General features: G+C 30.6%; 2 protein-coding genes across 9 annotated transcripts in view; both read right to left on the bottom strand.

Annotated features, from left to right (window-relative positions):
• Positions 1-23483, bottom strand: part of LOC134715781 (axotactin-like) — a 109169-nt gene extending 85686 nt beyond the window's left edge. For 2 of the 8 annotated variants that reach the window (XM_063578303.1, XM_063578264.1), the window contains exons 1-3: positions 23190-23479; positions 19295-19361; positions 14107-14193 (exon numbers count right to left, since the gene is read on the bottom strand). The gene's annotated coding sequence lies outside the window, so the exon portion shown is untranslated. Of the gene's footprint in view, positions 1-14106; positions 14194-14512; positions 14551-19294; positions 19362-23189 lie in introns of those variants that run through there. The other 6 variants (XM_063578295.1, XM_063578274.1, XM_063578255.1 and 3 more) reach the window with 5 other exon arrangements.
• Positions 7001-9864, bottom strand: LOC134706754 (uncharacterized). The gene is made up of 3 exons (XM_063565976.1): positions 9281-9864; positions 8486-8707; positions 7001-7902 (listed from the first exon to the last, which is right to left on the bottom strand). Exons 1-3 carry the CDS (start codon positions 9825-9827, stop codon positions 7049-7051), a joined length of 1623 nt encoding a protein of 540 aa, XP_063422046.1. The 5' UTR covers positions 9828-9864; the 3' UTR covers positions 7001-7048.
• Positions 23484-26113: the final 2630 nt, after the last annotated feature.

Raw genomic sequence — 26113 nt, 5'->3', positions numbered from 1 at the left:
AATCAGTGATACCTGTAGGTCTTGTCTTTGATGTTACCTGAATTCAGGTAGTACAATACCTGTACCCTCCCCCAAAACATCAGTGGGGATAATCATTACAAATTGACCACTTTGTTCACAAAATATGTTTAAAGTAATAGTTTAAAGTTTGTATTGTATTCAGAGATACTTATTGTTAGAGTCAAGTTAGTATTATACAATAACAGTAGTTAGATTAACTGATGGAAAGTTAATATCTTTATTTTATATTCCTGATTTTTATGTTGGGTTTTAGGGGAAAACCACATGACACCATCATTAAATATTTTATAGGAGAATTTTAAAATCTATCTTGTCTTCAATAGGTCACAGGAATTTAACATTGTCAGTTATTTAAATTGTAGAAATTTTAATGATATATGCTCTAGTTTACATAAATTACCACATAATATTCTGTTCAAATATTTTCTTTATTTAATTCACTAATAAATAACCAACAGAAAAGAACTATTCAAATCTTGCAAATAAAAAAAATACGCTTAATCATCTTAATGAAATGAGGTAGATTTATAAATCATAGAAAAAAGCTTTGAAATTTCATTCAGAGAAGTTTTTGAAGTTAAAAAAAATATATTGTTGGACTTCATTGCTTATGAACTAATAAAAATGTGATTAACCATTATGATCTTTGAAAGATTGGTCACATTTGCATTTCAAAGTTTAATACGGAATTAATGGTAATTTTACTTAGTTAACATTTGTGGAAATCGTGATATGATGAACCAAATATGGATAAAGCTTTTAAGCTACATAATAAATTTAGACTTCTACTAAAATTCAAGTAAAACTGAAGGCCAAATTGCCAGTAATCAGCTCTGTATGCCTGTTCCTTCTGTTTGCCTGATTTATAGAGTTCATATATAGGTTGTGACTGTTTATCTAACAAGGACAATAGTTATAAGGGCTTCTCCTTATTTTTATATGCACATGAATATACACAAACAACAATAAAACTACAAAAAAAAAACTATCTTGAAATGAAAATTGCTTTTTCAAAGTTTAAAATATATGAAAAAAAAATAATTTGCTAAAATGATGCGGAACTGTTGCTCTAATCATGTAATGACATCTAATAAATATCGAAAACTTTAGAAAAAAAAAGAAAAAAAAAAGTATACCTTACAGTTGTGTTGTTTACCTAAAATGAAGCTATAACAGTACAAATATTTTACTTAGTCTTCAACTTTGTACTTGGCTTTTTCAACTTTTTTTTTATTAGAGCGTCTGACTGATGAGACTTTGGTAGACAAAATGCCACTGGTGCAAATACAAAATTTCAATCCTGGTATCTATGATGAGTTTATTTACAGCATGACACTCTTTTGTTAACTAATTTCTTTAATGACAATAACATGTTTGTTCCTTCATTTCTATTATAACAGGGGAAAGTCTACAGGAAAAGAAAATTGAGGCAGATAGCAGTTGATCATTACTAAAAATGAACTCTTGACTGGAAATGTCAAAACTTCTTGCAATGTGGAATATTTCAATTATCGAGTTAATAAGTAGTTCAGCTTCTTCAATTAGATTCAGGTACAGTGAACACTGTATGTAAATTTTGCACACACAATGAGAGGGGGAAATCTTGCATGAAGCTACTTTTCAATTACCAACAGTCATGACAGTCCAAGATATCATTTGACTTTATTTATGTAAAGGGTATGTGACAATTTAATAAATAAAAGTTTTGATATACCCAATAAGAAGTCATTCATTGCATGAATGAAAAGAAAATATATATCATTTCACTTTTACCTGGTTATAAAACACCTGTCACAGTTACGAAGATCAAAAGGTCCTCGTTAATAGAAAACATGAACCACTTACACAACAATACAATATGGTTTGAGCTGTGAACCTAAATCTTTGTCTGAGGAAAGTTAAAATATGTGGAATTTAATATTGCATTTGAATGCTTATATTGTGAATTGAATAACTATCAGTATTTGTTAACACAGTGTTAAAGATTATTCATTACTTGACTGTCTAACGAAAGAAAACTGACTCCAAGATGCACAAAAATTCACACAAAAAATAACCCCAAAAGCATTTAATTAGTAGATTCTAGGGAAAAAGTTGAATCACATATTCCTATTGCCATTTAATTGCATTATTCTGTTCTGAATTATTTCCAAGATGCATGAACATAAACACAAAAATAAGCCCCAAAAAGCATTTAATCAGAAGATTCTAGGAAAAAAGTTGAATCACATATTCCTAAAGCCATTTAGTTGCCTGAATCTGTTTTGTATATAATTTTTCCCATTTCTATTAAGATTTATACAATAAGATGGGACAATTTCTCTATTTCATTGCTTATCATTAAGCAGAAAATTGTCTCTAGTAGACAGAGCAATTAAACTTCCTTGACAAATACATATCAAGTATTGCTGATCTTTAGACCTATGGACATCTGTTAGTAAATTGCAACAATATATCAATAGATAGCTATTATCCTATAAACAGTACAGCAAAACTATAGAGGTTGCATGATTAAAATAGTTAAGTTATATTGAGTGTGTTGGTTTACAATTAAAGAAATGTCACCTACAGATTAAGTGTTTTTGATACACTTCTACTGAACTATTTGTCACAAGTTTTTGACAAGAAAATATTTTAAAACAATAATTTGTTTGTATTTTATAAACAACTTCCATAATCTGTTCCTTGGTGGTGGTTATTTCTGCACTTTTAAATGGGTATTTCAGGTTTTTCAAGCTCACATTCACAACTGGCTCTTTTGTTCTGTTGAGTTACGGACTTAAATTACATACCCTGTTTAGTGGCAAATATTACATGCATATCAGGACTAGTTGATGTAAATGTGATAAGATTATAAAATCTGCTCTGTACTTGACGAACAATCTAACCAATATTTCTCAAATTCTGTCAGTATAGTAACCTAAATATAAACACTAATAACTTTTTATGACAAAATTCAAATTATTTGTTTACAATATATGCTGGGTACAATATGATTTTGAAAATCAATGATGTTTCTAACTGTAACATCTAATTATATGGATTGTTCATGTAATTCTATTTAATCAATATAATTAGTAGATAACCAAATAAAGGGTAGACGAAACACAATGACATAAAAGTAACTAATGAACAATAAGGAAGAAAGGAAGAAATTAATATATACAACAATAACCTAAGAAGAAATGTCAAAATAACAAGCTGTGGAGTCAGACCAGATGTTAACATATTTGGTGATGAATAATAAATTGTATCCATAAACACATTACAAATAGGAGTATCCATGGAGTATGAAAACTTATGAAAGGGAGGAGCATGTTAATGAAGAGATCAAACAGCCAAGGGCCAGCTGTCTCATTTTGGTCAGTAGGCTGATTGATTCCAATGTTTGGTCTAATTATATTTGCATGGTCGTTTAATGAAGTATGCTACATTTATTGACACAAGTTAGAGAGATTTTTATTTTATTTTCATACAATGACAAATTTTCTGCCCCATGGAACATAACTAATTTATAAAAGTATGCTGGAATGATTCAGAAGTTGAAGAATTAATTCTTTTTAATTTAAATTATGTGTATCCATGACAACTCTAAGACCAGAAGATTGCCACAAGAAGGTTAAAAGTCCATTTCTTTGAATTTGAAAGTGAGACATGATGATGGAAAGTTCACCTTTCTTTGTGAAAACAAAAATAGTGATCTAAAACCATATTTTTAGAAGAAGGAAAGTATAACATTACAAGGCTAATCAAACTTCAAAAAAGTATGAAATAGTAAGGGGGGGGGGGGGGGGGGGGGGTCGGAGAGATCCTGATCCCGGAATCCTCGGTTTAAAAAATGAAATCCCAACATCCAAATTTAAAGAAATTTACATCTTGACATCCTCAAATTTGGATAGAGAATTCCTGGATCTGGAAAGGATCAATCCTGAAATTCCAAGCTTAAAAATGCCTGATTCTGGAGTCCCAATAAAGGTGCTTCCCCCTCATAGATCTGAGGTATTAGTCAATGAAACAACAACTCAACCCAAATACTCGGGCACATATCAAACCAAAAGAAAATATTGTAATTTAAACCACCTAACTGAAGAACAGTAATAGTTCATTCAGATAAACAAAATTTGTTCTCATTTTTTAATGTGATTTATCAATGACAATTTAGTCTACAACTTCAACTTTTGAATGAAAGATATAAGTTTACATACCACAGTCAGACACTTGTTCTGTATATAGTTTTGAACTTACGGATCATAGGAAATTTATCTAGACTTAGTCTACATGTATTCCCTACATACAAACATATCTTCTCTTTTCTATCTGAACGAAAAAGAAATGTTGCGTAATCTTTATTGGACAAACATTTTTTCTCTTTTCTTGCTGAACATAAGAATTGTTACATAATCTTTATTGAATAAACATATCAATGCTGCATTTAGGAAGATAAAATAACTGGAAAACAAATTGAAATTACAAGCAGAAACTTAATTGGCAGATCAAAGATACCTGACAGGTGTAAAAATAACCTAATTACAGGTAGACCACCTACAAAACACTGGGACACATTACCTACTTCAATGGTAGACTTATACCCTTGGTGTTTTCATTGGCACATTAAACATAAACATGAACTTGATGAATCCCTGTCACCCTATTTTCAAACAATACTTCAATTTTACTAGTAACACATACACGATTTCACAATTTTAAGCTAATGTAGAGATGGTCTGTTGAAGAATCCTAGATCAATTTAACATAATATTTTGTTTTTAAAATTCAAATAGACTTAACCTTGGCATTACCCTTATTTAACATTTTGATGATTAAAATCTTGAATAATAATTAATTTCTACTGGTACACAAAACACTTAAAATAACAGATAAGTTTTATCTTTGTCATTTGAACTTTGTAGATATTTGTTTCATTTGTCAATCATACCACATCTCTTTCTTGTTATATGGCTTCTATTTTCACTTGCTCATTTGAAAGAGGGTGGTAAAGGGTTATTTTCATGCAACGGTTTTTGTCATTTTTATTTCAATTGCAGCTGTAAAAAAGGTTTGTTATTCACTGTGTTTCTTGTAATTGGTAAAAAGATCAACATGCAAGGCATTTTTAATTGTTTGTTCATCGTGTAATGACAATTTTATTTCGTGCAGGTACCCCCCCTTTTTACACCCCTCTCTATATACTAGCCTTTTAGGAAAATTATAATCAAATCACCTACTTTAAAGCGCTTGTAAACCTAACATGGCAAATCATTCTTTAATGCCAGAGAGACAAATAAATATAACTCTAGAGGATTAATTTTACATCACAACTATTATAAATGCTAAGGCATCATGTGTGCTCACAAAGTTTTAAGTATAGAAACAATAAAGTAGTGAAATATTAAAATCTAGATTCACATAAAAAGACAAATATAGATTTGGTTGACCTTTTTAGTTTTATGCCAAGGATTCTTTGAAAATCTGTTTTAATATGGAATATATTAAAGTTTTGCTCTAAAAAAAACTAGGCTACGCTATCATAACATTTGTATGAGAAAACATGATATAACAAGAACAAGAACGTACACATGAGTGTGTAGTCTCTATTATGAGTATTGTATATGTCTATGTAAAAACATCCTCATAACAAAGCTTTAATAAATACCATATTCAAACAGATATTCAAAGAATTACATTTTCTTTGTTTGAAGTTTTAACATCTATATTTTCTGTTTGTAATATTTATTTCCTATGTTATATTCCTAACATTCCATGCTTAGTACAAGTTAATGTCTTTCTTTTCATAAAAACTATTCTAAGTTACTTCTACAGCTTTTTATCAATAGAAAGCAGCCATAAATGCAAAATGCCAAATCTATAATTTTGTAATAATTCTCTAAGTCATGCTGAGAAATTGTATATTAAAGGATTTAATCCTTGTTAATCTGCCATACATCAATCAGTTTGTCAATGAAACACGGAATATGAAAAGGGGATATCGGAATACGAAAACAGAATATTGCTGGAACAATGATTCATCTTTAATGTCTTTTGAAAAACAGAAACAAGACAGCTTTAAGCTTAAATTGGTCAGCTTTCTGGAAATAATGTGTTTTATTGTCCAAGAGAATTATCTGAACCTAATAGATCACAAATTATTTGATGTTTTCCACAAAAGAATCTATATCCCAAAGGAGAGACAATTACAAGAGAATATTGACCACAAAGAAAAAATACAGATATTATTTCTACACAACTATAAGACAAGTGAAAGAATACATTCAATCAACAAGTTAGAATTTTTCAGTATTATTGCTAAACTTTCATGTTCCTCAGAGACAAAAAAACAAAACATCAAAAACGAACAAAGTGACCTAATAGTTACTGGTCATATCTTAAACCAAACTTTTAGAGGGCATCATATAAAGAATTTACATAAAAGCATAAGAAACACTTTATTGTATTTTGCCAAGGAGTAATACCTTCAACAGAAAAGACAAAACAGAAAGATTGCCAATAAATAGAGAATAATACATGGCAAAATCCGTATCACATGCCGTATCATCCCGAGATACCAATATCAGCCCGAGGGCCCTTAGGCCCGAGGGCTGATATTGGTCGAGGGTGATACGGCATGTGATACGGATTTTGCCATGTATTATACGCTTTATCATATGTTTAAACAGGAGAGTATAAAGGAATTGCTTACTGATCCAGAGCACCTGGACAGAAATTACCTTCAGATTTTTGTTTGCCATGTTGTATAAGCTTTATCATAAATAGGAATTACTTATCCATCCGAGGCACATGTGTTACCTTACAATTTAGGTCCTGTTGCCCATAGAAATATTTTGTTTAATGTATATTTTTGTTATTTGTTTGAGTTTTGTTTGATACTATTTCAATGAGTTCTTTTTATCCTCCTTTAGTAATATGGTTGTACTGTATAAAACAAATTTTGAAAAAAACTGTAAATAAATAATAAAAAAAGTAACAATAAATCAACAATTTAATAACAAGAATATAGAATATAAACAATTTAGTCAGAATCACTACTGTCATAAATAACCCATTTTCTTTTTTTCTGGGTTTGTCTCTGGTCATTTTCTTTTTCTTCAATGGGATTTCCATAGTTTATTATAACATTCCCCTTTACAGTAGCACCTTGGAGAATGGACGGCACAGAATAATTCTCAGACATACGGACAGACATATCAGTGTTTTTCTGAACTAATTTGCTAGATTTCTTGCAATTATCTACATGTATATCATTATGAATATCAAGTACTTCATAGTTTTCGAAGTTTTCTATGTCAAGCAGTGTGTTTTCTATCATTTCCTGCGATGCTCTTACTAAAACCATGTCGTCATCATCATCGGGAATTGTATCAATATTATTTAAGTTAGCAGTACTATCACCTGGTTGAATAGTATTCTGATTAATATGATCTGTAGTACTACTGTCACCTGGTTGAATAGTATTCTGATTAATATCTGTTGTACTATCTTGGTTTGAAGTGAATGTACATAGCACCTTTGACATATCTTTTTGTTGTTGAAACGAAGCACTGGAGTAATTGTTTATAGAACTAAGGCTTTTATGGCCAGAATGTTGTTGAACTAGAGTGTTCTGAACACCTGCATGGATAAGTGTTGTAATGCCTGTTTTTCGGGCACTATGATTGACTTTACGGCCCTGTATACCGGCTTCATCTGTCATAGATTTTATTATATTAGATAGTGTGTTTTTTCCCATTGGTTGGTTTATGAACCATTCATCACCATAGCCTTTATTGTTGATGCCAACATAGAATTTGGAGTCATCTGCTTTCATTTTCTCTGGACGCTTTCCTGCATACATCAAATACAAACTTACTGGACATCTAGGATCACCTGAAAAAAATACATAATGTAATAAGATTGAGAGAAAAAACTGTGTGATGTATAGTTAAGGTTTTTCTTATATTCCCCCACTTTATATTTAACTTTAAAAGTGCAGATTCTAAGTATATAAAATATATATGTATAGTAGAATTTCATATTGTGTTGTAAGTCATGTTAACATCAACTTCCAGATAGTACGATATAATGTTTGTTTTAATATAAATGCACATTGCGTATATATTATATTTGTCAGTAGAAAATCTAACTCTGACACTGTTTGGTGTAATTTTCAGACTGTACATGTTAGTAATGGCTGATAAAGTGTGTTAACACTAGTGTAGCAGAAAGATGGAGAGTAAAATAATTTATCGCACATTGAGGTTGTCAATGAAAATAACAATGTATCATATGTAATATACATGTAGTTATAAATAGATTATCTTTGGTTAATTCAACTTGATTGCCTTTCTCAATTTCACTATACTATCTCAAGTGAGAAAATTAATCTCATTGTGATGACCAACAAAAATCTCTAAATATTCTTTCAAGCAGGGTTATGATTTAGCGTAATACATGAAAACTTTTTATCTACCTTTATTTTCAAACATCTTGGGGGAAAATGCCCTTGCGTCACTCGTTGAACCAGACCTGGTCTTGGTTGCCCTCTCTGTAAACTCCAGATACCTTTCTCCTGCTGATGTTGTTTTTAGGTCAATATCCCCCCATCTTAAATTTTGATGTTCCAGTCTAGATCTCATTCCAAAAAACATACTGTTGTTTAAGAAAACAGTGTTTGTTAACGCTCTTGGATTAGCTGAAAAAATACAAAACAAATTATTTTTCAAATAAATCATGTCAATCATTATCACAGCATGTTTTATGTCTAAATTCTTTTTAAATAAAATGGATTATTTGGTTAAAATTAGTTATAAAACACCATGCTCAATAACCAACACTTTTTTGTGTGAGATCTGGGACTTTTACATTAGTCCAAGGTGAGATGAAGCCTACAAGTAATATTTTTTTTGCCAAAATAATAAATGTTAAACTACAGAAAAATTATTTGTATATTGTTTAACGCCAATGAGGGATATGCATGCATTGTTCATATACAGTAATGTTATTGTTACTTGTAAAAAAAAACGTTAAAGGATAGCTGAATACAAGAAGATACATGTATCATCATGATCATGTATGTGTCACGTACTATATGAGCCGAAAGGTTGAGGTGAACCTTAAATCAGTTAGTATTGTAGATATATATGGAGAGCACAAACTTTATATCAGACAGACGCGTAAAATAAAAAGTAATTTAATGCGAATAAACATCAAATGGTCTAGTTTATTGCTTTTTTTTTATCATTTTAATTGTGAACTCTAATTTTACCTGCTCCTAGAAGTTTCTTTTGATACAGTATATCAATTTCCTCCTTTGTCAGTGGTTCAGCTTTTTTTGGTTTATTTCCTTTTCCATTCTGACGAAGTAGTTTTCTTTTAGACATTAGTACATCTCTTGAATGCTTGAACTCCTTGTCTTTGATTAGGTCTATATTACAGTGTTTTTCGGTCAAATGTCTATTTATGCTGCCTTGAATAGATTTTAATGTGTCTGGTTCATAATCCCCTCCATCACACTTTTTGGCAGTCATGAAAAATCTTGCTAGCAAGAGGTCAAGTTCCTGAGGAGGAATCTCATGAAATTCCCGTAGCTCATTTTGATCGGAAAGCCATGTTTTTAACTTGTTGACATCTGAATTTGTTTTCCTACTTGTATTTTTATTCCTCATTTGGTCGATGAATTCATCTGTAGTCATCTGCTCAGCAGCACGATCGCGTTCTTCAATCCGATCTTCCAGTTCTAAAACATCTTGAGCCAAACGATTCATTACTTCTTCTCCCATTTGAATGCTGTGCGGGCTCCGTGGCAAAGCCATTTCATCAACAGATGATCAATGTTGTCGTCTGCTGAATGAAAAAAGTCCGAGAGACTCCGTATAGAATACGAACGAGAAATCCGAGTAGGGGTGCGATAAAGGGTAGCCATGCGATAAAGGGTAGCCATGCGATAAAGGGTAGGGGTGTGATAAAGGGTGCGCATCAAAGTTGCGCGATATGGATTAAACAGCAGGCTATTTATCACATATCCAAAACTACTGTATTTACTACCAAACATATGATAAACTTGTATTATCTTGAGTATGTATGAAATACTTGCCATTAGACAATAATTACAAGAATTATTTATGTGTAGTATTTTAGTCCATATCACCAACTTTTACAGGGTAAAAACATGGCTAAAAATGATCTAATGCAAACATATTTGGAAATGAACTATTATTCTTTGGATTCTTTATATCTATATGGAAATTGTGTTTCTATACATGACGGATTGGCAGGCAACAAGCTTTGTTTGTCCAGACGTAGCATTAAGAATAGCAGTGGCGATACAACACAGCCAGGTTGTCCCTGCATAGAAGTCTATTAAGTTGATATGAAACTGCTCTTGGGAATGGACATTGTGGTATACTAAGTCTACCAATATTGAGTTAGATTCAGTACATGAAAAACTTTCTAAAGATTTATATATGACTGCATTGAAACACTAGTAAAAGAGCCTCTTTAAAAACATGAAGCAAAATTATGTCAAATCATGTTTAGTAGTAGCATTTTATGTGTTACTAAATGATATCTTTTTTACTCTAATAAAACCAAAAGCCAACTTATTATCTCCATAGACCCCTTCAATTATTCAACAAAAACAATTGTCTTCATCTAAACCAAACTCTAGACATGATATCCAAAACAGGTTCTATTTTGGTTCTCCCAATTCAATTAATATAGAGATCACAAAGAAAGCAGAAAATAATATGCAGATTACCCCAATAAATCTCCATAGGTTCATCATCAGTCCAAATTCATCAACATAAAGTGTCCTGACAATGTTATATTAACCTTATATGTCCTCTTTGGGATACACATAATTAGTTAATAAAGAAAACTAAGGTCAACCAGAAAGCAAACCAATTACAGCTGCTGGATGTCAGAAACTTTCACTAGAATACCTTGAAATCTAATCAAACTGGTTAAATTAGACAGCAGAAAACTTAAGGTGCTGCATAAACAGCCTTTGATTATTGATTAACACAAAACATAACAATTACATCTATCAGTTATCATTAAATAATTAAAAGAATACTTAAGTCGTGTGGGTGCTCTTATCAGTAAAAATATTGAATTTGTTTTACATTGAATAGAGACAGACTATTGATGTACAATTGCTGAGTATCAGAAAAGTATCAGGTTTGTTTACTGGAAAGGAAATAGAAACTAAAGAAGTTCATTGATCATGTTTATGTATCAAACACCTTTAACAAATTCATTGTAACTCTTACTGAATTGGGTTTTTTTTAAAAGTTTTATGCATGTTATTTTTGTTGTTGTAAATTTTTTTATAAATTGGTCTTCTTGTTCTGTATAATTTTAATTTGACCTTATAATTTCAATGCCTTAAGAACGTTTGAGACTTGAGATTGTAATTATCTTTCTCAACATGCATGAAATATTTGTCACTGGACAAAAAGCAAACAACAATCAGTCAATGGAAGAGAATTAACCAGATCTAACTTCATCTATAGGTTTAAAAAATTTCATATATAAAATCAGGAAAAGAAAATGATATTTGTTTTATTTTTAAAATGATAGAAAGGTAGATAAAGGTTTGGGCGTAAGATTGGAGTAGGTTAGCTGCTGCTACCAAACAATACTGATCTAGAGGGAGAATGAAGATTCTGTGTTGAAAAAATTAGTGGTGGCAATTATTCTAGCAACCTCCACATTGTGCAACAGTTTGATCAAACCACCTCAATAAGTACTACTTTTAAGTTATGTAAGCATAAAGTATTTGACAACATCTGAGTTGAAAAAAAATGCATATGACTTATAAGAACTGCAATCCTTCAAACTTATAAAGCAACAGCTTGTGTTTGTGTGGTAAGGTCAATAGGTTTGTAATGATGTAACTTTTTATTTCTCTCTAACAACAACAAATTAACATGCTGAGAACAATTACTATAGCCCACATATTTTGTACTATAAAAGTTGATAAATATCTTTCAGATGGAAACAGTTTATAGTGTAGTATAAACCTTTTACTCATCTTTTTCTAATGTGCAGAGGACTTTTCTGGACTCATTTAAATAACAGAAATAATTGTGACAGTAGCTGATAGTTTTATAAGTTTCTCTTTTTTTGTGAATGATGAAAAAGTCATGAATAAGATCTCATCAAGGTCTCCATTCCAATAATGATCAAACACAGAATACAATTTCAAGTTCGTGACCTGAAGCTGAATTTGGTGAAATAAAATGATAATCAAATCAAGCTATCTTTATTTGACAGATTAATGCTAGGGGAACTGCTCTTTAATTATAAAATATGTGGTTTATGATACTAAATGTTTACAAACATTACTGTCATTGTTTACTATAGGTCACACGATGTATACAAATCATTAGTTGTCAATCCAGGATCAATATGCTTAGCAAATATTCTGTTAGGAACGCTTAGATAAATCTATAAGTAACAAACTTAGCGATTTTTTAATGAGGGGATGCCCAAGGCAAGGGACAAAATACCTTGAAAGACTAATGAACATGGTCTGTAAAAGGGCCCAATAAAGCAACAGCGATGATGCTGAGGATCATTTAAAAATATTGGGGATTTATCTATTTTCTTTGAATCATTTATTTGTGGATAGCAGAAAACAGTTATTTTCTATGGGGAAAAATACAGTTCAAGCAAACTGCCTTGAATTTATGTTTTTCAATTCATCTAAAAATGTCTCTAGTTAAACTCATTCATTAATCTTCATTAAAATTCTTAAGATGTACTTTTCAAACATTGGCATAACCTTATTCCATTCACAAATAAATACACAAGTCATATCATATTAAATAAGTTGGACTCAATATCAACAAACCAATCACAGAGTTATCTAATCTTGATTATCTGATTACTCAAGAGATATAACAGTAAATTGTTCAGTCAATTGGAAATTGACCAATCAGAATGTTATTTCTGTGACAGCTGTTGATTACTAGAACAATGATAATCCTATCCTTAGACAATTAGACATCAAATAGTTTAGTCACTACCAATTAACTCAAATATGTACTTTTTGTAAACATTTTGAACTAACTTGTAAGTCTACGATAAAGACAAAGAAATATTCAGAAGGAAGTACGAATGAAGAAAGTTAAACAATGGTAGTTAAAGTGCCTTAAAAAATGCATGTAGAATTTGAGAAATACTTTTAGGAAGTAGTAGTCAAAAGGGCTGGTTAAATCAAAAAACAAATAAAGTGACCCCGCCAAAATTCAAACTCGATCTGTGTTTTGTGGTAATAAACATTTTGTACTACATTTGTAGTTTCATAAGGTTAAGGCAAACTCAAGTTAGAGAATGGAAACAATTTTGGGACGTACAGGCAAAACTTAATACCCCCCACACTATGTGGGTCATAAAAAGTCCTCTAAGAACCTAAATACTTGCATAAAAAAGGTAAATCTTCAAGAATAGCTTTAATTTTTCCCCCATCATTTCCACAGTTACAAAGGCAAAATAAATAAATGTCTTACCGTTCCACGCTACTTTAACAATAACTATTGTACTTGTTTTAATTTCTATCCATGTTATTTTTCACAGCTATATGTATATTAATTGTTGAGAATTATAACCAAACATAAATCCCAGGGTTTCTGTGTTATTTCTATTCAACGTATGATCCAAGTCAAATTACAATATTAAAAATTAAAAGTGAAAAAAATATGGTAGAATTTCACATTGTATTCATCAACAAAATCATAAAAATTCTATTAAACTCCTTTTCAAACTTGGCAAACATATTGTTCACTGGATATAAATATCTTATATAACACTTAACATATTTATGATATAAGCTGTACGCAAATTAGTACATTTGAAAAGGTAATACAAATAAATAAAACCATACAAATACTGTACTATTCAAGTTTTATTATAGTTAGAAATGAATGCAAATTATTTTTTAAGAACAGATAATCTAAATTCCTTCCTTCATTACTTCCATAACAAAGTAAAAAAAAAATTCTCATATGATTTTTCTTCATTTTAAAATTTCATAAAAAATTTAAAATTAAAAGTAAATACAAATCCTGTTAAAGTAAATACACTCACCTTTGGGGATTTAATGTCCAACAAGCCTTTATGTGATCAATATTTATTCACTGTACAAAATATAAAGTCTTCACTGTACTTTGGTAGCTGTAAAAATCCAATAAAAGATTTACAAAAGTTTATCCACTGGACAGACATGAATCTATGATAAGGTGTGTTAAAGGGCCGATATGACTACTGGTAATTATACACAGGGCAGTATTAGTTATTATACATGGGTGATAATGATATATCTCTGAGGGTCAGAGCCTTGTGAGATAATTATGCACCAGGGACAATTCTATCACACCCCCTTTCATTCAAATGTTACAGTTTAATTGAAAAAATATGTTGCTTACTAGGGAAACTGTCATTAATATTTCTGAAAGAAATTACAAGTTAAACCTTTAGGTTCAATTCTATTTACATAAACTCTTGAAATTCTGTGCTGTTAAAAAATGTCACTTAATCAGGTGAAAAAATTGTGACCTCTAATGGGCAGTGTTCATATCACAATTGATCGATCTTAGAATGTATGGATTATTTAGATTATTTTTTTTGACCGATTAAAAATTGAAATAAGTAAGATTTGGCTGAGATATACCTACGTAAATTTTGAAATCAACCCTGTCAATATGATTATATGACCTGAACAACACTACACAATCAAAGTCATTCAAAAAGTGCTAAATAAACCTTGTCTAAGAAGATTAGCAAAAATATCTACTCACTTAAACTTAATATTAGATCATTTTAATCCAGCTTAAAATCTCTAAAATAAAAATATTGCTTTTTAACATCATTCTCACTTACATAATAAAACTATTTCACTAATATATTCTAAAATAATTTGAACTTATTAAACTTTTCCGTTATTTAAAGTTTATGTTAATGGAATGCTATGTCATTTAAAAATTTCAGTCATTGCAATTTAACTGCTTTTCATCACCTCAATAAATAATGGTAAAAACCTCCTACACCTACTTGTTAGTGATTGTATTATTTGGAATGAAACGAAATGAAAACCAAAACACAGGATGTCAATCAACTATGTTCGAATAAAATTCCCGGGTAATAGATTTGTATACACCCACATCTACTACTATATCCTTATAAAGAGGGGCGTAAAGGGGGGATCTGCATAAAGAATGCGAAATAAAATTGCCATTTAAAAATCGAACAATTAAAAATTTCTTGCATGTTGATCGTTTTACCGATTTCACCAAACACAGTGAATAACGAACAATTTTCACAGATGTACATGTACTTGAAATAAAAATGACAAAAAATGTTTCACGAAAATAACCCTTTACCACCCTCTATAAATTGTCACCCCTAATTTTAATTTTTTCAAGTTGCATACCAAGCAGTCTTAGGTCCTTTCCCATGTAAATCCAGGTTTTAGTAGCTCTATCTTGATTTGAAAGGGAATGATAAAGCTATTGAGAAGGGGTTAATCTTTTAAGAATGAGATTGACTCCTTTTTATTTTTTTCAGATGAAATACAGCATTTAGATCATGTTTAAGGTTCCTCAAGTGAATCCCCAATTGAATGTTCTTAATCTTCAAATATAATTCTGTCATTCCTATATACTTATACAATATATATACCATAGAAAAAATATTTTCACTCAGTCTTGATAAAAGTATGAAATAAAAATGTAATAAAATTCAACAATATTGTGATTGATTTTGGTGCATATATGTCATGGCAAAACATGATATCTATCTTTCCTGCACACTTTAGTTCAAAATCAGCATAAATTACATTAAAACTGTGTTTTTGTGGTTTAAATGAAAGCTTCTTAGAGGTGAACAATAACTGGGTAAAAGTTTGATATACAGTTCAACTTCAAAGGTTATTTGAACTTTTCAATAATCATATCCCTTTATTGTGCAGCTCCCTGAGGAATTATTTAATTTGTTAAATTTTTTCCTACTTTTTTCAACCCTTGACAATTCTTAGTTTGACATATTGTACAAACTTGTCAATTTGTCAAAGACTGCATGATGACCTCTAGATGTATTTGAGTCATTTGGTTACTGTCTCATTGATGTTCTCCAAATATACTTGTATCAATAATCTTAAAGTTTTTTCGTAAAATATGTTTTCTAATAAACAAAAACGAAGAAAAAGGAAATATATATTTGCTTGCTTGCAAAAGAACACTATATAAGATCAAGTAAGTTTTGGAACAGGAAATTTTATACAGTAATTTTACACACAACAACTTACCTTGCTTTCCATATATTTGTAATTACAATCAAGATTAAATGTGTTCTTTTTTCAAAAGCATTAAGGCTAACACATCATCTTCCAATGTTTCATATAAGTTCAGAGAGACCTTGTCAACATGACCATGAAAGCTTATGTTGTAAATCATAACTGGTCAATGTTTGACTTCATATGTTAAAACTGGCAATTTATTTATATTTAGTTTAGAAATATATTCAACACTGTTGAATATCAATGCATGTTTCCTATTACAAAATTCTGACTGAAAATATTTCAACTACAAAAACGCTCCATATTACCACAAATATCTGTTTCCTCAAACATGAGATACCATCATAAAACTTGTATTTTGATAAAGACGGATTCCAAATTAATGAAAAACAGTAATAATTGCTGCCGGATAGAATATTCTTAAATATGTTTTTTTATTTTTTTATTTTCTGAGACATCGATACAGGAAGTACAGGAAGTGTCATTGTACCATGCAAAACATAAATCCCCACATTGCAAGTACTGTATAGTAATTGATCTCTGATTAATGGGAGACATAGGGTTATAAACAATGTGACAGCCATTAGACATTACCAGCAAACTAAAAGATGATATTGGGAGGCCAACACATGGTCCTTGGGTAATGGAAAAACATCCATAATTATATGTCCAGCTCTAAATTGTCTCATGTCTAGACAAAAGAGAGACAAGATACCAAGGGGAATATTCAAACTCTTAAGGTGGTATGGGTGTCTTCCTCCATCTTGGAATGTAAAAAACAGTGAACCAAAGGTCCAGATTTTCTATCATGTTAGCAAAATTTGATACAAGAATGCAGATATTTAATATTAATTTTCATTTAAAAGAACCAATTTATAAGAATATAACTTATGAATATTAATATTTTTGCAAATGATGATAATTTTTGTTTGTTTTTTTTTTTTTTTTTTTTAAATTGCCATTTTAAGGGGAGGTAACTCTTAAATAGTGCATTTTCTGTTGGATTCTACATGGAATTTTCCTATTTTGTATTTTAGCTGGAAAAAACTCACGGTGACCCTATCTTTTCTTTAGAAATTCTCAAAGCATTGTCTGAAAGCTATCTTCACCTTAAGTATTTAACAATTCTATCATTTTGTTTAGTTTCTAACCACAAAATGGTGTTTTTTCTTGTATAATCCTTACAAAATGTCTCAATTTGTCGCGTCCTGTAGCTTGAGAAAATGCGCGGTGACCTATCATTTTCATTATTTATTTCAACATATATCAATAGATACTACATTTTGGCAAAGTATGAACAAGTTCTATCATTTTTATTTTAGACTCTCATACCACCTTAAACTGACAATCATATGTCAAATAACAAAAACCAACCTAAACCCAAACGTTACTCAATAAACGACATAGAAAGCTAAAGACTGAGCAACACAAAACATACCAAAAATTTGGGGTGATCTCAGGTGTCCGAGTAAGATAAGCAAATCCTGCTCCATCTGAGGCACACATCAACAGGTTAAGAAGTAATAAGAATTAAGATTACCATATTTGGGGAAGGTTTGGTGCCTGCAAACCTGTTTAACCAGCCACATCATTTCTGGTTTTTTTTCTTTCTTTTGTTCATTAATCAGGCTTTCTTTTTTAATTTGTTTTACATCTTGTTATGTTGGAGCCTTTTATAGCTTGCTATATGGTTAGGGTGTTGCTCATTGTTAAAGCCTGTACAGTTATAGTAGTTGATTTGGTCTCTGGTAGATAGTTGTCTCATTGGCTATCATACCACATCTGGCTGTTCTATATGAATAGAGATTACCAATAACTGTCTGGGTGGTCTTTTTGTAGAGTGCTTGCCTCAGGATTAAATGTCTGGGACTGAGATCCCTGGTCTGGTTGAGATGCTGCAAACATTCATTTTAAAGCCTATGGGTTGACTCAGTTAGGAATGGCATCTTGACTTCTTGAACTCAAGATGAGGGTACCATAAGACCCCAAATGCATTTACAATATGGATTAAAATTCTTAATTCACTTTTAATAGAAACTATTTCAAGAATCAATTAAATCAATAAAAAAAATTCATGACTACCAAAAAAAAATTCATTGAAATTAACCTGGATGATCTACTTTATTACTGTCAAGACAGAACTAATATAACTTTATATTAAATTTTAATGAACTTTTCAACTTCACACAATAAATTCTGTTATTGTACCAATTGGTAATTAAAAAGTTACTTAACTAATTAAATAAATTTCATACTCAATAGCATAATGAAAAGTTTACCAGAAATAGCAGTGGATCCTTACAATAACCACTATGTATGAAAGCTTTACAAGTTAAATATAGTCTGGCTTAGATCAATATTTTATGAGGACTTTGTCTAGGGATGCAAAAGTTAATTTATATGACACAATTTTTATAATGTAATATAGACAATACAGTAAATATCTAGGGTATCTAGGAGGTCTATTAGTTGCTATGATTTGACGATGCTACTAAATACGTTGACTTGACTAGAGGAAACTTGATGCCCCTGAGTTCAGTCTCATTTAGTAACTAAAACAAAAAGTCAGGTCTGTCGTAGGTGGGGCATAAAAAACATCCCAATAATTTAAAGATAGAAAATTTAAATTGATTATAAACTAAAGAGTTTCAGCATACAAAATTTAATGAAACTGAGTTTATTATACATATTTTCAGAAATTTAATCATATGGAACATTTTCAGAAAGCAGTTTAGCAGCAGGCTTATGTATATTTGATTTTGATGCTTACTTCCTACTCCCCCTTCACTATTACAGTTTTATTCAGAATGACAGCTATACATGCATGTAAAACTATGTACATGTACATGTATTTCTATCCTACGTGCATGTTAATTATATACATGTATTTGTGTCCTTGAGTAACCCCAAATTAACCTTGTCCCAACAGACACTATAATACTTCTAATCAATAGCTCTCAATTAATTATCATATATTCTTACCTGGTCTCTACCTGTGTTTATTTATCCACCGTGCATCAAGTTGCATCAATTGTTTCACTATACAAATCTGCAATAGACAATATTTTATTCATCACATAATCATCTACCTTAGAGTCAGTGGTATTTGACTGTTAGAAGTGAATGTTTTCTAACATCTACTAGCAGTTGGGTTAAACCTTATAATGAAGATAAAACATAAATAATTGATTAGTAATTTATTTGAGGTACAGTACACAGCATAGTTGTCAATAATCGTTTGGAATTAAATTACTTAAATAAATTTACAGGTAATCTCTATATCCTTTATAAAACAGCAAAGGACCAGTTGTAAATATTGATACAAATACAGGTGGGGGTATACATCTACGAGACAGCAACCGAATGACGCAATAAACAAAAATTAACGTTAATTTTAATTTTGTATACAAATTTATTCCAAATATCAGAAAGAAAAAAATCTATAATGACATCAAAATGGACTAAAACTACATTGCAGCCCTTTAAACCTTGCTGATTCGGTGTGAGCAAAGGCTTCATGTTGAAGGCGGCACTTTGACCTAAAATGGTTTAATTGTACATATTGTTACTTGGATAGAGAATAGTCTCATTGGCACTCATAACACATCTTCCAATATCAAAACTACATAAAAATAAATAAGCTCTAAGTAAACATATGTATATCATTATCATTAATATCAATATCAGTGAACCTAACAGAATGGATGGAACAATTGTAAATATTCTGGACATGTCACTAAAATGTACAGTCTGGGACAGTAAAATATGCCAAGTATATACTATTGCCACCTGGCTAGAAAACTGATGGACACAAGGATTTTGGTCAGTTTCAGGACATGTCTCTAAGATTTATATTCTGTGACAGTAAAATATGCCAAGTATATACTATTGCCACCTGGATAGAATATAGAAATTGGTAGTAAACCGATCAAGGCGACATAAAACATATATTATACTTGTTAGCTATGCATTCCTCAGTTACTGACATAGCTTACTATGTTTTGTTGGGGGTACTTCATCAACCTGTTTACCTGGCAAGGTACCAAGTCTTCTTTTACTCTTACATGCTATTATTGGTAGCAATTGATGTAAAAATATGCTACAAGTAACATTGTTTTCTGTTTAAGATTCTTTCATGCTGTTCAAAAGTACAAATATAAGCAAGAAAATATAAGCCACATGCTGGTTTCAAACTCAAAACATCATTGTTGACAAGCTAGTGTTACAGTAGTTCAACTACTTAGACTACCTAGGCCTCCTGAAATCAGCAGATTGAAAAATCCATGGACAGTTTTGGTACAATTTTAAGTGATGAAAATTACATCTATCCAGCTATCTTTTTACTTTCACACACAAGAAAATACACTAGAGAAATCATTATTAGTTTCACTTTCAGAAGTTTGCTACCCCTCCCAAAAACTTTTCAATTAATTTTTATGCTCCTGCTGCATTTAGATTTCTGTTTGGACTGCAATTTCTCACAGTGGTTTTAGGTAGCAATTCAAGTTTATACAAAGACAATATTCTACAATTTTAAGTATTGACAACCAAATTACTGTTTTAGTATTAGAATCCCATTTGTCTTTCTTTCATCAGGTTAAGTAGGAATATAATTACTGACAATATATCTGAAGATTTATATCAGGTGACATGCTACTTAATTATAGGTATAGACAGGTAAATGATGGTTAGCATGCTTAGTTAATGTAATCTATTACTGAAAGATGACACTCACTATCAGAATAGTTATCATTCTTTATTTTAAATAATTTCTTACATAATACTATTCTCTATAAATTATACATTTTGTACTACAAAAATCTCTGATTCAATGTCTGACAGGACCAACAAAATCAAGGAGATTAGTTGCTGAATGTATCTTACTATTAAGTTTTTCTTATGATTTTTTTTATGGTAAAAACAATTTACATAAAACATCTTCTCTACTAAATTACATTTCTCATAAAATTTGAAATAGAGTGATAACATTGTAAAAGTTCATAAGCTATCGGTGCTTGCGCTTGAAAATAAGATACTACCCATAATACTGTAAATTCAGAAATTATTGCAAGGTTTCTATTATTGCAAAAATACGATAGAGTTGTAAACACAATAATTTAATCTCCCATTTTTTAATATATCATATGAATTAAACAGGATTTTTCACAAAATCCTAAAAATCAAGATCATGTTTTAGTCTAAAATGAAAAAATCGCAATAATAAATGAACGCAATAATTTCTGAATTTACAGTACTATAATCCACATTGTTGTTATAAAAATAAACTATTTTCTAATTGAATATTGCATCACATTAAGAGGCTGTACCTGTCAGTCTACCTAGTGTTAATTAATAAGCACTACTAAGAATATACTAGTATATTTAGTACAAACATTTTAAGTAACCACCAATGATGATATAATCACAGCATGGAAATGGTTAGAGCTCATTTACCGTGCCTTCATTAACCAGAATTACACTTAAGTGGTGCTGATGACGTAATACCCAGGAATTTTCATCACTTTTCATATTTTCTACCATGAACATGTTTATTCATTACGCATCAAGACTATCATCAAGTTACAGTAAAATATCAAACATTATCAAATGCTGCGTTTTGGTGTAATTAGGCAGAAACAATTACCACACTTAATCCCTTGTTTAAAACCGAATCTCCTAAATATATTAGGGGTATTAAAGTACTGCAAGTAATGCTTAAATATTAAAGCTCCACTTTACTGAGGATTAAGGGGGTGGGTTATTTCTTGCCAGCACAACCCTAAATCTGGCTCTTGTCAAAGCATGGGTTATATATAAATTACATTGAAATTAAAAGTTTAAATCATGAAAGAAAAGAATTTTCATACATTATTGATGCCATAGATATAGGAAGATGTGGTATGAGTGCCAATGAAACTAAATCATCAAGTCAATTTTGAAAGGGGGTTCAAGCCATATATCACTATTAAAATGCATTGATCTTTAAAAAAAAAAAGGGGGGGGGGGTTCCAACCCCCTAGTACTGTTCATCTCTTTATAACCAAATAAGGTCCGTCCATACATTTTGGTTAAAACTGGCCATTTAAACTTAGAACAATAGCTTATATAACCCCATGTGACAAAGGAGCCAAAACTTGTCAATGTAAAGTAGCAATTACATTACCAGACTTCTTAAACATACATAGGCCAGACTGATGGACAGTACTTAATTTACTTGTAGATATAAGCAAACAAAATCAGCTTTTATTGAGTTGCTATGCTATTAAAGCTTTGAAGAGTACAAGTCAATGCACTATTTATAATTGGTTGATTATACATAACAATACTTATACAATATCAGTCATATATGTTTTGTATAATTATGCAATGTACTTTGGATTTGGCCTTTACGGATTGTAATAATTGCATTTGTGCAAATAAATATTGTCTTTTGTCTATTGTATAATACTAACCATAAATAAGGATAGGAAAAATCAGGAATTTCACTGTCACAGAATTAAATCTCCCATAGTAACTGGAAATTAGAATCCAGAAATTCTATCAAAAAAAGGCTACGGGGATAAAAATCTCTTTTCCCAGACTTCTACAGAAAAAAAATGTTTATTACCTTCCATTTGATTAATGAACTACTTTAGAGTCATCTGTTTTATGGCAAAATTAACATTAAAGAATTATGTATACTGTTAAAAGTCATGTATATTTATCAACAAATTCATATTTCTCATAATAAAATAATTATTTAAGATATTTGTTGTCAATATATATACTAGAAGGAAGAAATGTCAACAAGTCAAAATGTCAAAACATGGTCATCGTTCATTTTTCTTTTTGATTGATTGGGTTTTTGATAAAAAATTAAATAACTGATATAACTTACCTGAAAGTTGAAAAGGTAACGGTAAAGGTAAGGTCAGGTATGGAATCGATCACTTAATCCGTCAGCAAAAATAGTAATCCTGCAAAATATCAATCATAATTTCTTCATTCATGAAATACTTCACTATTTACAAGTACTTTAATCATATTTATGTTTTTAAATCCAGTAGTGACAAATTCTTTATGACAGCTGTTTCTATTGGCCCATGTAATAGGTTAATATACAATTTGTGCACATCAAACAGAGATAGGTGATAGTATATGATCTTACATTGATGGTTTATGTCTTGTAATATGGAGGTGTTACCTGTTCAATAACAGCAAAATTAATCAACCTGTGGGGATCGGTGCTGTGATGCTTGAATAAGAAATCATTTTCTTTTAAAACAGGGCAATTTATTCATTTTTCTATAAATAGCCAATAAATTATGCAACAGATTGATCATTTAGCTTTTTAAGAATTATGCCAAACAATAGGAAATATAAAATCACTACAAAATGCTTTTCAAGAATACTTAAAAAACAGGCAGGTGCTTCTGGTTTCTTTTTTCTCCTACTTTGGCTTGTGTGTTCTCCAGAGTCTTAACTCATCAATAATAGACTTTGTAGAAAATTTAATATCTGGATTAAACAGCTGCAGTTTAAAATAGTGCTAACAAATTTGAACATTAAAATTTGTTTTCTTCAATTATTTAATTTTTTAAAATGCTTTTTTTTATAATTGCATAAATTACTTAGTATTAAATATCTTATCTATAGGCTTTAGGGCTTGATCTATATATCAATTGTATTTCAAAAAGAAAAAAACAATTTTATATATTTTTGATATAATACAACATCTGGTTTAGTACATCACACAAGAGAGCTGTCAAATTAATTTTGAAATGTTTTCAATAATCCATGGTAATTTTAAAGATTCTATTATCCTTAATAATGGGTTTCAGAAATGTGCAATTCATCATTGTTAAATATTAGTGACAATTTATATAAATATTATTTTCATTCCTCATTTTATCTTAATAAATTATCTTTTACATAATAATAAATTGATCTTTTATTAAAGTTAGCAAGGTGGAAAGCTGTTTATGCAATAAAACTGTATCTAAAGGGGAAGATTCATGTTAAAGGAAATGTTTCAAACCTGCCACACAAATCATTTAAAAAGTGTTTACCATAATTTAAAACAAAGTGTAAATTCCAGTTATCATAAAAACATAGTTTGAATCGTCATAATTGTTATTAGTTGTTCAGCTCAATTCAAAGCTGCAGAAATTGTGTCTCAAAATATACTAACCCTTCGTTGAGGAATCCTTTCAAGCTTTAACACAGCAAGATATACTAACCCTTCATTGAGGAATCCTTTCAAGCTTTAACACAGCAAGATATACTAACCCTTCATTGAGGAATCCTTTCAAGCTTTAACACAACAAGATATACTAACCCTTCATTGAGGAATCCTTTCAAGCTTTAACACAGCAAGATATACTAACCCTTCATTGAGGAATCCTTTCAAGCTTTAACACAGCAAGATATACTAACCCTTCATTGAGGAATCTTTCAAGCTTTAACACAGCAAGATATACTAACCCTTCATTGAGGAATCCTTTCAAGCTTTAACACAGCAAAATATACCAACCCTTCATTGAGGAATCCTTTCAAGCTTTAACACAGCAAGATATACTAACCCTTCATTGAGGAATCCTTTCAAACTTTAACACAGCTTCATGCTGACAGTCCAAAATATACTAACCCTTCATTGAGGAATCCTTTCAAGCTTTAACACAGCAAAATATACTAACCCTTCATTGAGGAATCCTTTCAAGCTTTAACACAGCAAGATATACTAACCCTTCATTGAGGAATCCTTTCAAGCTTTAACACAGCAAGATATACTAACCCTTCATTGAGGAATCCTTTCAAGCTTTAACACAGCAAGATATACTAACCCTTCATTGAGGAATCCTTTCAAGCTTCAACACAGCTTCATGCTGACAGTCCAAAATATACTAACCCTTCATTGAGGAATCCTTTCAAGCTTTAACACAGCAAAATATACTAACCCTTCATTGAGGAATCCTTTCAAGCTTCAACACAGCAAGATATACTAACCCTTCATTGAGGAATCCTTTCAAGCTTTAACACAGCAAGATATACTAACCCTTCATTGAGGAATCCTTTCAAGCTTTAACACAGCAAGATATACTAACCCTTCATTGAGGAATCCTTTCAAGCTTTAACACAGCAAGATATACTGTAAATTCAGAAATTATTGCGAGGTTTTTATTATTGCGAATAATGTGACTGAGTTGTAAAAGCAATAATTAAAACTCGCATTATGTAATATTTTAACTGAATTAAACATGAATTTTCTGAAAATCGTAAAAATTAAAATCGCATTCAAGTGTAAAATGACAAAATCGCAATAATATCTGAATTTACAGTCCTTACCCTTCATTGAGGAATCCTTTCAAGCTTTAACACAGCAAGATATACTAACCCTTCATTGAGGAATCCTTTCAAGCTTTAACACAGCAAAATATACTAACCCTTCATTGAGGAATCCTTTCAAGCTTTAACACAGCAAGATATACTAACCCTTCATTGAGGAATCCTTTCAAACTTTAACACAGCTTCATGCAGACAGTCCAAAATATACTAACCCTTCATTGAGGAATCCTTTCAAGCTTCAACACAGCTTCATGCTGACAGTCCAAATTAGTCGGCTATTTGGTATCATGTTCAATATGAATGATCTTTCTTCGTAGATGGCTATTCTAAATATTTTCTTCATATTTTTGGTCCTTTTCGTAAAATTCCATATTCTAGGTAGTAGGTACCATATAAATAAAATTTTCTGCAATTCGGTAAATACTGAAAGGCCCTTTGAAAATTCAGAGCATTACAAATTTGTTGGGACTTTTAGTT

The sequence above is a fragment of the Mytilus trossulus genome, chromosome 1 (genome assembly GCF_036588685.1).
Source record: "Mytilus trossulus isolate FHL-02 chromosome 1, PNRI_Mtr1.1.1.hap1, whole genome shotgun sequence".
In the NCBI taxonomy this organism is placed as follows: Eukaryota; Metazoa; Mollusca; class Bivalvia; order Mytilida; family Mytilidae; genus Mytilus; species Mytilus trossulus.
The sequence above is the reverse complement of the archived record's forward strand: the minus strand, read 5'-3'. Positions and strand labels throughout refer to the sequence as shown.